The 15,952-nt window shown below is 48.4% G+C and overlaps 1 protein-coding gene and 1 long non-coding RNA gene across 3 annotated transcripts in view; both read right to left on the reverse strand.

Moving 5' to 3' along the window:
- Window positions 1-15,952, reverse strand: part of LOC118382995 (rab11 family-interacting protein 4A-like) — a 97,055-nt gene that overhangs the window by 10,195 nt on the left and 70,908 nt on the right. The window contains 4 exon segments of the mRNA XM_052513362.1: window positions 1,461-1,496; window positions 3,425-3,559; window positions 4,247-4,370; window positions 4,373-4,413. Of these exon segments, the coding sequence (XP_052369322.1) occupies window positions 1,461-1,496; window positions 3,425-3,559; window positions 4,247-4,370; window positions 4,373-4,413 (336 nt within the window).
- LOC127927258 (uncharacterized) lies at window positions 4,637-5,643 on the reverse strand. Of its 2 annotated transcripts, none has more exons than XR_008126714.1 (3): window positions 5,531-5,643; window positions 5,268-5,365; window positions 4,637-4,784 (listed from the first exon to the last, which is right to left on the reverse strand). It is a non-coding gene; the product is annotated as an uncharacterized LOC127927258 (long non-coding RNA). The 2 variants fall into 2 exon arrangements; XR_008126715.1 differs by having other exon boundaries at window positions 5,433-5,643.

Genomic DNA, 15,952 nt, shown 5'->3' on the forward strand with positions numbered 1-15,952 from the left:
GATCCATCAGTACAGTCCCTCTCCCTCTACCAGCCACCTGATCCATCAGTACAGTCCCTCTCCCTCTACCAGCCACCTGATCCATCAGTACAGTCCCTCTCCCTCTACCAGCCACCTGATCCATCAGTACAGTCCCTCTCCCTCTACCAGCCACCTGATCCATCAGTACAGTCCCTCTACCAGCCACCTGATCCATCTAGTCCTCTCCCTCTACCAGCCACCTGATCCATCAGTACAGTCCCTCTCCCTCTACCAGCCACCTGATCCATCAGTACAGTCCCTCCCTCAGATAGTCCTCTCCCTCTACCAGCCACCTGATCCATCAGTACAGTCCCTCCCTCTACCAGCCACCTGATCCATCAGTACAGTCCCTCCCTCTACCAGCCACCTGATCCATCAGTACAGTCCCTCTCCCTCTACCAGCCACCTGATCCATCAGTACAGTCCCTCTCCCTCTACCAGCCACCTGATCCATCAGTACAGTCCCTCTCCCTCTACCAGCCACCTGATCCATCAGTACAGTCCCTCTCCCTCTACCAGCCACCTGATCCATCAGTACAGTCCCTCTCCCTCTACCAGCCACCTGATCCATCAGTACAGTCCCTCTCCCTCTACCAGCCACCTGATCCATCAGTACAGTCCCTCTCCCTCTACCAGCCACCTGATCCATCAGTACAGTCCCCTCCCTCTACCAGCCACCTGATCCATCAGTACAGTCCCTCTCCCTCTACCAGCCACCTGATCCATCAGTACAGTCCCTCCCTCTACCAGCCACCTGATCCATCAGTACAGTCCCTCTCCCTCTACCAGCCACCTGATCCATCAGTACAGTCCCTCTCCCTCTACCAGCCACCTGATCCATCAGTACAGTCCCCTCCCTCTACCAGCCACCTGATCCATCAGTACAGTCCCTCCCTCTACCAGCCACCTGATCCATCAGTACAGTCCCTCCCTCTACCAGCCACCTGATCCATCAGTACAGTCCCTCTCCCTCTACCAGCCACCTGATCCATCAGTACAGTCCCTCTCCCTCTACCAGCCACCTGATCCATCAGTACAGTCCCTCCCTCTACCAGCCACCTGATCCATCAGTACAGTCCCTCTCCCTCTACCAGCCACCTGATCCATCAGTACAGTCCCTCTCCCTCTACCAGCCACCTGATCCATCAGTACAGTCCCTCTCCCTCTACCAGCCACCTGATCCATCAGTACAGTCCCTCTCCCTCTACCAGCCACCTGATCCATCAGTACAGTCCCTCTCCCTCTACCAGCCACCTGATCCATCAGTACAGTCCCTCTCCCTCTACCAGCCACCTGATCCATCAGTACAGTCCCTCTCCCTCTACCAGCCACCTGATCCATCAGTACAGTCCCTCTCCCTCTACCAGCCACCTGATCCATCAGTACAGTCCCTCTCCCTCCTACCTTTCTGTTGTAAAAAGATGATCTCAGTAACTTACCGTCCAAAGGCAGTGCTGGATATCTTTCTGTTGGGGCTGTAAAAAGATAAACAGGAAAATCAGAAATGTTATTGTATAGGACTGGTTTATAACAGGGAATGGTAGAGGGTTGGTTTATAACAGGGCATGGTAGAGGGTTGGTTTATAACAGGGCATGGTAGAGGGTTGGTTTATAACAGGGCATGGTATAGGGTTGGTTTATAACAGGGCATGGTAGAGGGTTGGTTTATAACAGGGCATGGTAGAGGGTTGGTTTATAACAGGGCATGGTAGAGGGTTGGTTTATAACACAGGGCATGGAATAGGGTTGGTTTATAACACAGGGCATGGAATAGGGTTGGTTTATAACACAGGGCATGGAATAGGGTTGGTTTATAACACAGGGCATGGAATAGGGTTGGTTTATAACACAGGGCATGTTATAGGGTTGGTTTATAACAGGGCATGGTATAGGGTTGGTTTATAACACAGGGCATGGTATAGGGTTGGTTTATAACACAGGGCATGGTATAGGGTTGGTTTATAACAGGGCATGGTATAGGGTCGGTTTATAACAGGGCATGGTATAGGGTCGGTTTATAACAGGGCATGGTATAGGGTTGGTTTATAACAGGGCATGGTATAGGGTTGGTTTATAACAGGGCATGGTAAAGGGTTGGTCTTATAGTAAGGACAGGGCTGAGTGGGACTGGGAGCCGAGGAAGAGCATGGACCAGGGTTCAGGCAGGTTTAAAATCCTGGCTGGTGAATAGGGTTGGTTTGGAGCAGGGTTGGGACAGGTTTGGTTTATGAACGGGGCATGGTGGAGCAGGGTTAACAGGACATGGTTTAGGCTTGGCTTATGAACGGGGTCAGGGTGGAGCAGGGTTAGGACAGGTTTAGAAGCCTGGCTGGTGAGGGGGGTCTGGGTGGAGCAGGGTTGGACAGGTTTAGAAGCTTGGCTGGTGAACGGGGTCAGGGTGGAGCATGGTTAGGACAGGTTTAGAAGCCTGGCTGGTGAACGGGGTCAGGGTGGAGCAGGGTTAGGACAGGTTTAGAAGCCTGGCTGGTGAACGGGGTCAGGGTTAGGACAGGTTTAGAAGCCTGGCTGGTATAGGGTTAGGACAGGTTTAGAAGCCTGGCTGGTGAACGGGGTTAGGACAGGTTTAGAAGCCTGGCTGGTGAACAGGGTTAGGACAGGTTTAGAAGCCTGGCTGGTGAACGGGGTTAGGACAGGTTTAGAAGCCTGGCTGGTGAACGGGGTTAGGACAGGTTTAGAAGCCTGGCTGGTGAACGGGGTTAGGACAGGTTTAGAAGCCTGGCTGGTGAACGGGGTCAGGGTTAGGACAGGTTTAGAAGCCTGGCTGGTGAACGGGGTCAGGGTTAGGACAGGTTTAGAAGCCTGGCTGGTGAACGGGGTCAGGGTGGAGCAGGGTATAGAAGCCTGGCTGGTGAACTGGGTCAGGGTGGAGCAGGGTTAGGACAGGTTTAGAAGCCTGGCTGGTGAACGGGGTCAGGGTGGAGCAGGGTTAGGACAGGTTTAGAAACCTGGCTGGTGAACGGGGTCAGGGGCGGTAGTTACATCAGTGCCAGGCAGGGATTAGTGAGGTAGATTAGATAACAAGAGGAAGGCTGTGGTGACATCAGGGAGAACCACGCTATATATAGATCACCTGAGTAATGTCCTGGGCTGTCCTGGGCTAGGATCCTATTAGAACCTGACCTGCTTTTACATAACACACACACACACAGCCTGCCAGGCATGAACGCCCTGAGACACAGATGTCTCACACACACTGACACACACACACACTCCCTGAGACACAGATGTCTCACACACACTGACACACACACACTCCCTGAGACACACATCAGCTTTACACTCATTACTGTGTTATAGCATCCTCAAGTAAAAGACATGGGTGTGTGTGTGTGTGTGTGTGTGTGTGTGTGTGTGTGTGTGTGTGTGTGTGTGTGTGTGTTACCTGTTGGCTCTGAGGTTGTTGAGCCTGGCCTCCAGGTCGTTGAGCAGGTTAACCTTCTTATAGCACTGAGAACAATAGACATCCAACACATCACTGTTGTACAGGTGACACATCTTCAGAGGGGTCTGACCAGCACTACAGAGACAGAGGGAGGGAGGGAGGGAGAGAGAGAAGGGGGAGGGAGAGAGAGACAGAGAGAGAGAGAGGGAGGGATGGAGAGACAGAGAGGAGGGAGGAGAGGGAGGAGAGAGAGAGAGAGAAGGGGGGGAGAGAGAGGAGAGGAGAGAGAGAGAGAGGGGAGGAGAGAGAGAGAGAGAAGGGGAGGGAGAGAGAGACAGAGAGAGAAAGGGAGAGAGAGAGAGAGAGAGAGAAGGGGAGGGAGAGAGAGAGACAGAGAGAGAGAGACAGAGACAGAAGGGGGAGAGGAGACAGAGAGAGAGAGAGAGAGAGAGGGAGAGGAGAGAGAGGGGGAGAGAGAGAGAAGAGAAGGGGAGGGAGAGAGAGAGAAGGGGGGAGGAGAGAGAGAGAGAGAGAGAGAGAGAGAGAGAGAGAGAGAGAGAGAGAGAGAAGGGGGGAGGGAGAGAGACAGAGACGGAGAGAGACAAGGAGGGAGAGAGAGACTATAATTACACACGGTGCTTTATATCTGTCAATAGAACAGAGCAAAAGGTTTCCTCCCTGTTACACATGAGTGGCTGAAAGGTGAAGAGTGTGTGTTGGTGCAGCATGTAAAGAAAGGGCAGAGTGTGTCAGTCATTGGGGGCCAACTGTCATTGATGAATGTCCTGTACGCGGTGTGAGTTTCCTCTATGTGCCACCAACCTGGAGGGCAGGGAGGAGCCGAGGTCTGAGAAGCCGTTGGTGCGAGCGTCATCGTCGGGGCAAGGGCTGCTGGGAGTGTAGTCCACGTCCTCCCCCTCTCCGTAGTCCTCAAACTGTTCCTCCCCGAGAAGACGGACGCAGAAGCCGAGCCAATCAGCTGGCCAGAACTACAGCCAATCAGAACACGAAGAACAGGAGTCAACGTATGAATCAGTATGGGCCCCGCTCCTGAACAGTCCCGGACTCCCCATCTCCTAGGCCCCTCAAATTCTCACCTGAACCTGGAAGACATTTCTACTGTTTTTGTTCATACCTCCCCTCTAATTAGGGACTGATTTAGACCTGGGACACCAGGTGGGTGATTCCCCTCTAATTAGGGACTGATTTAGACCTGGGACACCAGGTGGGTGATTCCCCTCTAATTAGGGACTGATTTAGACCTGGGACACCAGGTGGGTGATTCCCCTCTAATCAGGGACTGATTTAGACCTGGGACACCAGGTGGGTGATTCCTCTCTAATCAGGGACTGATTTAGACCTGGGACAGCAGGTGGGTGATTCCCCTCTAATTAGGGACCGATTTAGACCTGGGACACCAGGTGGGTGATTCCCCTCTAATCAGGGACTGATTTAGACCTGGGACACCAGGAGGGTGATTCCCCTCTAATTAGGGACTGATTTAGACCTGGGACACCAGGTGGGTGATTCCGCTCTAATCAGGGACTGATTTAGACCTGGGACACCAGGTGGGTGATTCCCCTCAGCCAGGGACTGATTTAGACCTGGGACAGCAGGTGGGTGATTCCGCTCTAATCAGGGACTGATTTAGACCTGGGACACCAGGTGGGTGATTCCGCTCTAATCATGGGGACTGATTTAGACCTGGGACACCAGGTGGGTGATTCCGCTCTAATCAGGGACTGATTTAGACCTGGGAAACCAGGTGGGTGATTCCGCTCTAATCAGGGACTGATTTAGACCTGGGACACCAGGTGGGTGAGAACCAGGGACTGATTTAGACCTGGGACACCAGGTGGGTGATTCCTCTCTAATCAGGGACTGATTTAGACCTGGGACACCAGGTGGGTGATTCCTCTCTAATCAGGGACTGATTTAGACCTGGGACACCAGGTGGGTGATTCCCCTGATTTAGACCTACACCAGGGACTGATTTAGACATTTAGACCTGGGACACCAGGTGGGTGATTCCTCTCTAATCAGGGACTGATTTAGACCTGGGACACCAGGTGGGTGATTCCCCTCGAATCAGGGACTGATTTAGACCTGGGACACCAGGTGGGTGATTCCTCTCTAATCAGGGACTGATTTAGACCTGGGACACCAGGTGGGTGATTCCTCTCTAATCAGGGACTGATTTAGACCTGGGACACCAGGTGGGTGATGTTAACTATCAGGTAGAACAGAAAACCAGGAGGACTCTGGAACTTGTTGGATAAGATTTGAAAACCCCTTCCCTAGAAACTCAGAACGTCTGAAACCACTGTCTGGAGTATAGCAATATGGAGCCAATTCCACCTAGCCTATCAGAGGGCCCATTCCACCAAGCCTATCAGAGGGCCCATTCCACCTAGCCTATCAGAGGGCCCATTCCACCTAGCCTATCAGAGGGCCCATTCCACCTAGCCTATCAGAGGGCACATTACATCTAGCCTATCAGGGCCCATTACACCTAGCCTATCAGAGGGCACATTCCACCTAGCCTATCAGGATAGACATTCCACCTAGCCTATCAGATGGCACATTCCACCTAGCCTATCAGAGGGCACATTACACCTAGCCTATCAGAGGGCCCATTCCACCTAGCCTATCAGAGGGCCCATTCCACCTAGCCTATCAGAGGGCCCATTCCACCTAGCCTATCAGATAGGGCACATTCCACCTAGCCTATCAGAGGGTCCATTCCACCTAGCCTATCAGAGGGCACATTACACCTAGCCTATCAGAGGGCCCATTCCACCTAGCCTATCAGAGGGCACATTCCACCTAGCCAGATCAGAGGGCACATTACACCTAGCCATCAGAGGGCCCATTACACCTAGCCTATCAGAGGGCCCATTCCATGGTCAGCCTATCAGAGGGCACATTCCACCTAGCCTATCAGAGGGCCCATTCCACCTAGCCTATCAGAGGGTCCATTCCACCATAGCCTATCAGAGGGCCCATTCCACATGGTCAGCCTATCAGAGGGCACATTCCACTACAGCCTATCAGAGGGCCCATTCCACCTAGCCTATCAGAGGGCCATTCCACCAGCCTATCAGAGGGCACATTCCACCTAGCCTATCAGAGGGCACATTCCACCTAGCCTATCAGAGGGCACATTCCACCTAGCCTATCACAGGGCACATTCCACCAGCCTATCAGAGGGCCCATTACACCAGCCATCAGAGGGCACATTCCACCAGATCAGAGGGCCCATTCCAGCCATGGCCAATAGCAGTCCCACAAGTGTACAAGAAGTGCTTATGGCAGGTTAGGGCTACTATGGTCAGTACAGCCATGGTCAGATAGATGCTACTACAGCCATGGTCAGATAGATGCTACTACAGCCATGGTCAGATAGATGCTACTACTACAGCCATGGTCAGATAGATGGTACTACTACAGCCATGGTCAGATAGATGCTACTACAGCCATGGTCAGATAGATGCTACTACAGCCATGGTCAGATAGATGCTACTACAGCCATGGTCAGATAGATGCTACTACAGCCATGGTCAGATAGATGCTACTACAGCCATGGTCAGATAGATGCTACTACAGCCATGGTCAGATAGATGCTACTACTACAGCCATGGTCAGATAGATGGTACTACTACAGCCATGGTCAGATAGATGCTACTACAGCCATGGTCAGATAGATGGTACTACTACAGCCATGGTCAGATAGATGGTACTACTACAGCCATGGTCAGATAGATGGTACTACTACAGCCATGGTCAGATAGATGGGTAGACTATTACAGCCATGGTCAGATAGATGGTACTACTACAGCCATGGTCAGATAGATGGTACTACTACAGCCATGGTCAGATAGATGGTACTACTACAGCCATGGTCAGATAGATGGTACTACTACAGCCATGGTCAGATAGATGGTACTACTACAGCCATGGTCAGATAGATGGTACTACTACAGCCATGGTCAGATAGATGGTACTACTACAGCCATGGTCAGATAGATGCTACTACAGCCATGGTCAGATAGATGGTACTACTACAGCCATGGTCAGATAGATGGTACTACTACAGCCATGGTCAGATAGATGGTACTACTACAGCCATGGTCAGATAGATGGTACTACTACAGCCATGGTCAGATAGATGGTACTACTACAGCCATGGTCAGATAGATGCTACTACAGCCATGGTCAGATAGATGCTACTACAGCCATGGTCAGATAGATGCTACTACAGCCATGGTCAGATAGATGCTACTACTACAGCCATGGTCAGATAGATGGTACTACTACAGCCATGGTCAGATAGATGGTACTACTACAGCCATGGTCAGATAGATGGTACTACTACAGCCATGGTCAGATAGATGGTACTACTACAGCCATGGTCAGATAGATGGTACTACAGCCATGGTCAGATAGATGCTACTACAGCCATGGTCAGATAGATGCTACTACTACAGCCATGGTCAGATAGATGGTACAGCCACTACTACAGCCATGGTCAGATAGATGGTACTACTACTACAGCCATGGTCAGATAGATGGTACTACTACAGCCATGGTCAGATAGATACTACTACTACAGCCATGGTCAGATAGATGCTACTACTACAGCCATGGTCAGATAGATGCTACTACTACAGCCATGGTCAGATAGATGGTACTACTACAGCCATGGTCAGATAGATGGTACTACTACAGCCATGGTCAGATAGATGGTACTACTACAGCCATGGTCAGATAGATGGTACTACTACAGCCATGGTACTACTACAGCCATAGATGGTACTACTACAGCCATGGTCAGATAGATGCTACTACAGCCATGGTCAGATAGATGGTACTACTACAGCCATGGTCAGATAGATGGTACTACTACAGCCATGGTCAGATAGATGCTACTACTACAGCCATGGTCAGATAGATGCTACTACTACAGCCATGGTCAGATAGATGCTACTACTACAGCCATGGTCAGATAGATGCTACTACTACAGCCATGGTCAGATAGATGCTACTACAGCCATGGTCAGATAGATGCTACTACAGCCATGGTCAGATAGATGCAGCCACTACTACAGCCATGGTCAGATAGATGGTACTACTACAGCCATGGTCAGATAGATGGTACTACTACAGCCATGGTCAGATAGATGGTACTACTACAGCCATGGTCAGATAGATGGTACTACTACAGCCATGGTCAGATAGATGGTACTACTACAGCCATGGTCAGATAGATGGTACTACTACAGCCATGGTCAGATAGATGGTACTACTACAGCCATGGTCAGATAGATGGTACTACTACAGCCATGGTCAGATAGATGGTACTACTACAGCCATGGTCAGATAGATGGTACTACTACAGCCATGGTCAGATAGATGGTACTACTACAGCCATGGTCAGATAGATGGCTACTACAGCCATGGTCAGATAGATGGTACTACTACAGCCATGGTCAGATAGATGGTACTACTACAGCCATGGTCAGATAGATGGTAGACTACTACAGCCATGGTCAGATAGATGCTACTACAGCCATGGTCAGATAGATGCTACTACAGCCATGGTCAGATAGATGCTACTACAGCCATGGTCAGATAGATGCTACTACTACAGCCATGGTCAGATAGATGGTACTACTACAGCCATGGTCAGATAGAGATGATAGACTACTACAGCCATGGTCAGATAGATGCTACTACTACAGCCATGGTCAGATAGATGGTACTACTACAGCCATGGTCAGATAGATGGTACTACTACAGCCATGGTCAGATAGATGTACTACTACAGCCATGGTCAGATAGATGGTACTACTACAGCCATGGTCAGATAGATGGTACTACAGCCATGGTCAGATAGATGCTACTACAGCCATGGTCAGATAGATGGTACTACTACAGCCATGGTCAGATAGATGGTACTACTACAGCCATGGTCAGATAGATGGTACTACTACAGCCATGGTCAGATAGATGGTACTACTACAGCCATGGTCAGATAGATGCTACTACAGCCATGGTCAGATAGATACAGGTACTACTACAGCCATGGTCAGATAGATGGTACAGCCATGGTCTACTACAGCCATGGTCAGATAGATGCTACTACAGCCATGGTCAGATAGATGCTACTACAGCCATGGTCAGATAGATGCTACTACTACAGCCATGGTCAGATAGATGCTACTACAGCCATGGTCAGATAGATGCTACTACAGCCATGGTCAGATAGATGCTACTACTACAGCCATGGTCAGATAGATGCTACTACAGCCATGGTCAGATAGATGCTACTACAGCCATGGTCAGATAGATGCTACTACAGCCATGGTCAGATAGATGGTACTACTACAGCCATGGTCAGATAGATGGTACTACTACAGCCATGGTCAGATAGATGGTACTACTACAGCCATGGTCAGATAGATGGTGCTACTACAGCCATGGTCAGATAGATGGTGCTACTACAGCCATGGTCAGATAGATGGTACTACTACAGCCATGGTCAGATAGATGGTGCTACTACAGCCATGGTCAGATAGATGGTACTACTACAGCCATGGTCAGATAGATGCTACTACTACAGCCATGGTCAGATAGATGGTACTACTACAGCCATGGTCAGATAGATGGTACTACTACAGCCGTGGTCAGATAGATGGTACTACTACAGCCGTGATCAGATAGATGGTACTACTACAGCCATGGTCAGATAGATGGTACTACTACAGCCATGGTCAGATAGATGGTACTACTACAGCCATGGTCAGATAGATGGTACTACTACAGCCATGGTCAGATAGATGGTACTACTACAGCCATGGTCAGATAGATGGTACTACTACAGCCATGGTCAGATAGATGGTACTACTACAGCCATGGTCAGATAGATGCTACTACAGCCATGGTCAGATAGATGCTACTACAGCCATGGTCAGATAGATGCTACTACAGCCATGGTCAGATAGATGGTGCTACTACAGCCATGGTCAGATAGATGGCTACTACAGCCATGGTCAGATAGATGGTGCTACTACAGCCATGGTCAGATAGATGCTACTACTACAGCCATGGTCAGATAGATGCTACTACTACAGCCATGGTCAGATAGATGGTACTACTACAGCCATGGTCAGATAGATGCTACTACTACAGCCATGGTCAGATAGATGGTACTACTACAGCCATGGTCAGATAGATGGTACTACTACAGCCATGGTCAGATAGATGCTACTACTACAGCCATGGTCAGATAGATGGTACTACTACAGCCATGGTCAGATAGATGCTACTACAGCCATGGTCAGATAGATGCTACTACAGCCATGGTCAGATAGATGGTACTACTACAGTCATGGTCAGATAGATGGTACTACTACAGTCATGGTCAGATAGATGGTACTACTACAGTCATGGTCAGATAGATGGTACTACTACAGCCATGGTCAGATAGATGCTACTACTACAGCCATGGTCAGATAGATGGTACTACTACAGCCATGGTCAGATAGATGCTACTACAGCCATGGTCAGATAGATGGTACTACTACAGCCATGGTCAGATAGATGGTACTACTACAGCCATGGTCAGATAGATGCTACTACTACAGCCATGGTCAGATAGATGGTACTACTACAGCCATGGTCAGATAGATGGTACTACTACAGCCATGGTCAGATAGATGGTACTACTACAGCCATGGTCAGATAGATGGTACTACTACAGCCATGGTCAGATAGATGGTACTACTACAGCCATGGTCAGATAGATGCTACTACTACAGCCATGGTCAGATAGATGCTACTACTACAGCCATGGTCAGATAGATGCTACTACTACAGCCATGGTCAGATAGATGGTACTACTACAGCCATGGTCAGATAGATGGTACTACTACAGCCATGGTCAGATAGATGCTACTACAGCCATGGTCAGATAGATGAGACTACAGCCATGGTCAGATAGATGGTAGTACAGCCATGGTCAGATAGATGCTACTACTACAGCCATGGTCAGATAGATGGTAATACTACAGCCATGGTCAGATAGATGGTACTACTACAGCCATGGTCAGATAGATGGTACTACTACAGCCATGGTCAGATAGAAGCTACTACAGCCATGGTCAGATAGATGGTACTACTACAGCCATGGTCAGATAGATGAGACTACAGCCATGGTCAGATAGATGAGACTACAGCCATGGTCAGATAGATGGTACTACAGCCATGGTCAGATAGATGGTACTACAGCCATGGTCAGATAAAATGCTACTACAGCCATGGTCAGATAGATGTACTACTACAGCCATGGTCAGATAGATGGCTACTACAGCCATGGTCAGATAGATGCTACTACAGCCATGGTCAGATAGATGGTACTACAGCCATGGTCAGATAGATGGTACTACTACAGTCATGGTCAGATAGATGGTACTACTACAGTCATGGTCAGATAGATGGTACTACTACAGTCATGGTCAGATAGATGGTACTACTAGCAGTCATGGTCAGATAGATGTACTACTACAGTCATGGTCAGATAGATGGTACTACTACAGCCATGGTCAGATAGATGCTACTACAGCCATGGTCAGATAGATGGTACTACTACAGTCATGGTCAGATAGATGGTGCTACTACAGCCATGGTCAGATAGATGCTACTACAGCCATGGTCAGATAGATGGTACTACAGCCATGGTCAGATAGATGCTACTACAGCCATGGTCAGATAGATGGTACTACAGCCATGGTCAGATAGATGAGACTACAGCCATGGTCAGATAGATGGTGCTACTACAGCCATGGTCAGATAGATGGTAGACTACAGCCATGGTCAGATAGATGGTGCTACTACAGCCATGGTCAGATAGATGGTGCTACTACAGCCATGGTCAGATAGATGGTGCTACTACAGCCATGGTCAGATAGGTGCTACTACAGCCATGGTCAGATAGATGTACTACTACAGCCATGGTCAGATAGATGGTACTACTACAGCCATGGTCAGATAGATGCTACTACTACAGCCATGGTCAGATAGATGCTACTACTACAGTCATGGTCAGATAGATGGTACTACTACAGTCATGGTCAGATAGATGGTACTACTACAGTCATGGTCAGATAGATGGTACTACTACAGCCATGGTCAGATAGATGGTACTACTACAGTCATGGTCAGATAGATGGTACTACTACAGTCATGGTCAGATAGATGCTACTACAGTCATGGTCAGATAGATGCTACTACAGCCATGGTCAGATAGATGGTACTACAGCCATGGTCAGATAGATGCTACTACTACAGCCATGGTCAGATAGATGGTACTACTACAGCCATGGTCAGATAGATGAGACTACAGCCATGGTCAGATAGATGGTACTACTACAGCCATGGTCAGATAGATGAGACTACAGCCATGGTCAGATAGATGGTACTACAGCCATGGTCAGATAGATGCTACTACTACAGCCATGGTCAGATAGATGGTACTACTACAGCCATGGTCAGATAGATGCTACTACAGCCATGGTCAGATAGATGCTACTACAGCCATGGTCAGATAGATGGTGCTACTACAGCCATGGTCAGATAGATGGTACTACAGCCATGGTCAGATAGATGCTACTACTACAGCCATGGTCAGATAGATGGTACTACTACAGCCATGGTCAGATAGATGGTACTACTACAGCCATGGTCAGATAGATGGTACTACTACAGCCATGGTCAGATAGAAGCTACTACAGCCATGGTCAGATAGATGGTGCTACTAGCCATGGTCAGATAGATGCTACTACAGCCATGGTCAGATAGATGCTACTACTACAGCCATGGTCAGATAGATGGTACTACTACAGCCATGGTCAGATAGATGGTACTACTACAGCCATGGTCAGATAGATGCTACTACAGCCATGGTCAGATAGATGCTACTACAGCCATGGTCAGATAGATGCTACTACTACAGCCATGGTCAGATAGATGGTACTACAGCCATGGTCAGATAGAGCCTACTACAGCCATGGTCAGATAGATGCTACTACTACAGCCATGGTCAGATAGATGGTACTACTACAGCCATGGTCAGATAGATGCTACTACTACAGCCATGGTCAGATAGATGCTACTACTACAGTCATGGTCAGATAGATGCTACTACTACAGCCATGGTCAGATAGATGGTACTACAGCCATGGTCAGATAGATGGTACTACTACAGCCATGGTCAGATAGATGCTACTACTACAGCCATGGTCAGATAGATGGCTACTACAGCCATGGTCAGATAGATGCTACTACTACAGCCATGGTCAGATAGATGGTACTACTACAGCCATGGTCAGATAGATGCTACTACAGCCATGGTCAGATAGATGCTACTACTACAGCCATGGTCAGATAGATGGTACTACTACAGCCATGGTCAGATAGATGCTACTACTACAGCCATGGTCAGATAGATGGTACTACTACAGCCATGGTCAGATAGATGCTACTACTACAGCCATGGTCAGATAGATGCTACTACTACAGCCATGGTCAGATAGATGGTACTACTACAGCCATGGTCAGATAGATGCTACTACAGCCATGGTCAGATAGATGCTACTACTACAGCCATGGTCAGATAGATGGTACTACTACAGCCATGGTCAGATAGATGGTACTACTACAGCCATGGTCAGATAGATGGTACTACTACAGCCATGGTCAGATAGATGCTACTACAGCCATGGTCAGATAGATGGTACTACTACAGCCATGGTCAGATAGATGGTACTACTACAGCCATGGTCAGATAGATGGTACTACTACAGCCATGGTCAGATAGATGGTACTACTACAGCCATGGTCAGATAGATGGTACTACTACAGTCATGGTCAGATAGATGCTACTACTACAGCCATGGTCAGATAGATGGTACTACTACAGCCATGGTCAGATAGATGGTACTACTACAGTCATGGTCAGATAGATGGTACTACTACAGTCATGGTCAGATAGATGGTACTACTACAGCCATGGTCAGATAGATGGTACTACTACAGCCATGGTCAGATAGATGGTACTACTACAGCCATGGTCAGATAGATGGTACTACTACAGTCATGGTCAGATAGATGGTGCTACTACAGCCATGGTCAGATAGATGGTACTACAGCCATGGTCAGATAGATGCTACTACTACAGCCATGGTCAGATAGATGGTACTACAGCCATGGTCAGATAGGACTACAGCCATGGTCAGATAGAGCTACTACAGCCATGGTCAGATAGATACTACAGCCATGGTCAGATAGATGGTACTACTACAGCCATGGTCAGATAGATGGTGCTACTACAGCCATGGTCAGATAGATGGTACTACTACAGCCATGGTCAGATAGGTGCTACTACAGCCATGGTCAGATAGATGCTACTACAGCCATGGTCAGATAGATGGTGCTACTACAGCCATGGTCAGATAGATGGTACTACTACAGCCATGGTCAGATAGATGGTACTACAGCCATGGTCAGATAGATGCTACTACAGCCATGGTCAGATAGATGGTACTACTACAGCCATGGTCAGATAGATGGTACTACAGCCATGGTCAGATAGGTACTACTACAGCCATGGTCAGATAGATGGTACTACTACAGCCATGGTCAGATAGATGCTACTACTACAGCCATGGTCAGATAGATGCTACTACTACAGCCATGGTCAGATAGATGCTACTACAGCCATGGTCAGATAGATGGTACTACTACAGCCATGGTCAGATAGATGGTACTACTACAGCCATGGTCAGATAGATGCTACTACAGCCATGGTCAGATAGATGGTACTACTACAGCCATGGTCAGATAGATGGTACTACTACAGCCATGGTCAGATAGATGGTACTACTACAGCCATGGTCAGATAGATGGTACTACTACAGCCATGGTCAGATAGATGCTACTACAGCCATGGTCAGACTACTACAGCCATGGTCAGATAGATGGTACTACTACAGCCATGGTCAGATAGATGGTACTACTACAGCCATGGTCAGATAGATGGTACTACTACAGCCATGGTCAGATAGATGGTACTACTACAGTCATGGTCAGATAGATGCTACTACAGTCATGGTCAGATAGATGGTACTACTACAGCCATGGTCAGATAGATGGTACTACTACAGCCATGGTCAGATAGATGCTACTACTACAGCCATGGTCAGATAGATGGTACTACTACAGTCATGGTCAGATAGATGGTACTACTACAGTCATGGTCAGATAGATGCTACTACAGCCATGGTCAGATAGATGGTACTACTACAGTCATGGTCAGATAGATGGTACTACTACAGTCATGGTCAGATAGATGCTACTACAGTCATGGTCAGATAGATGCTACTACTACAGCCATGGTCAGATAGATGGTACTACTACAGCCATGGTCAGATAGATGCTACTACAGCCATGGTCAGATAGATGCTACTACAG

This window comes from Oncorhynchus keta, unplaced genomic scaffold (assembly GCF_023373465.1).
Source record: "Oncorhynchus keta strain PuntledgeMale-10-30-2019 unplaced genomic scaffold, Oket_V2 Un_scaffold_1014_pilon_pilon, whole genome shotgun sequence".
Taxonomy (NCBI): Eukaryota; Metazoa; Chordata; class Actinopteri; order Salmoniformes; family Salmonidae; genus Oncorhynchus; species Oncorhynchus keta.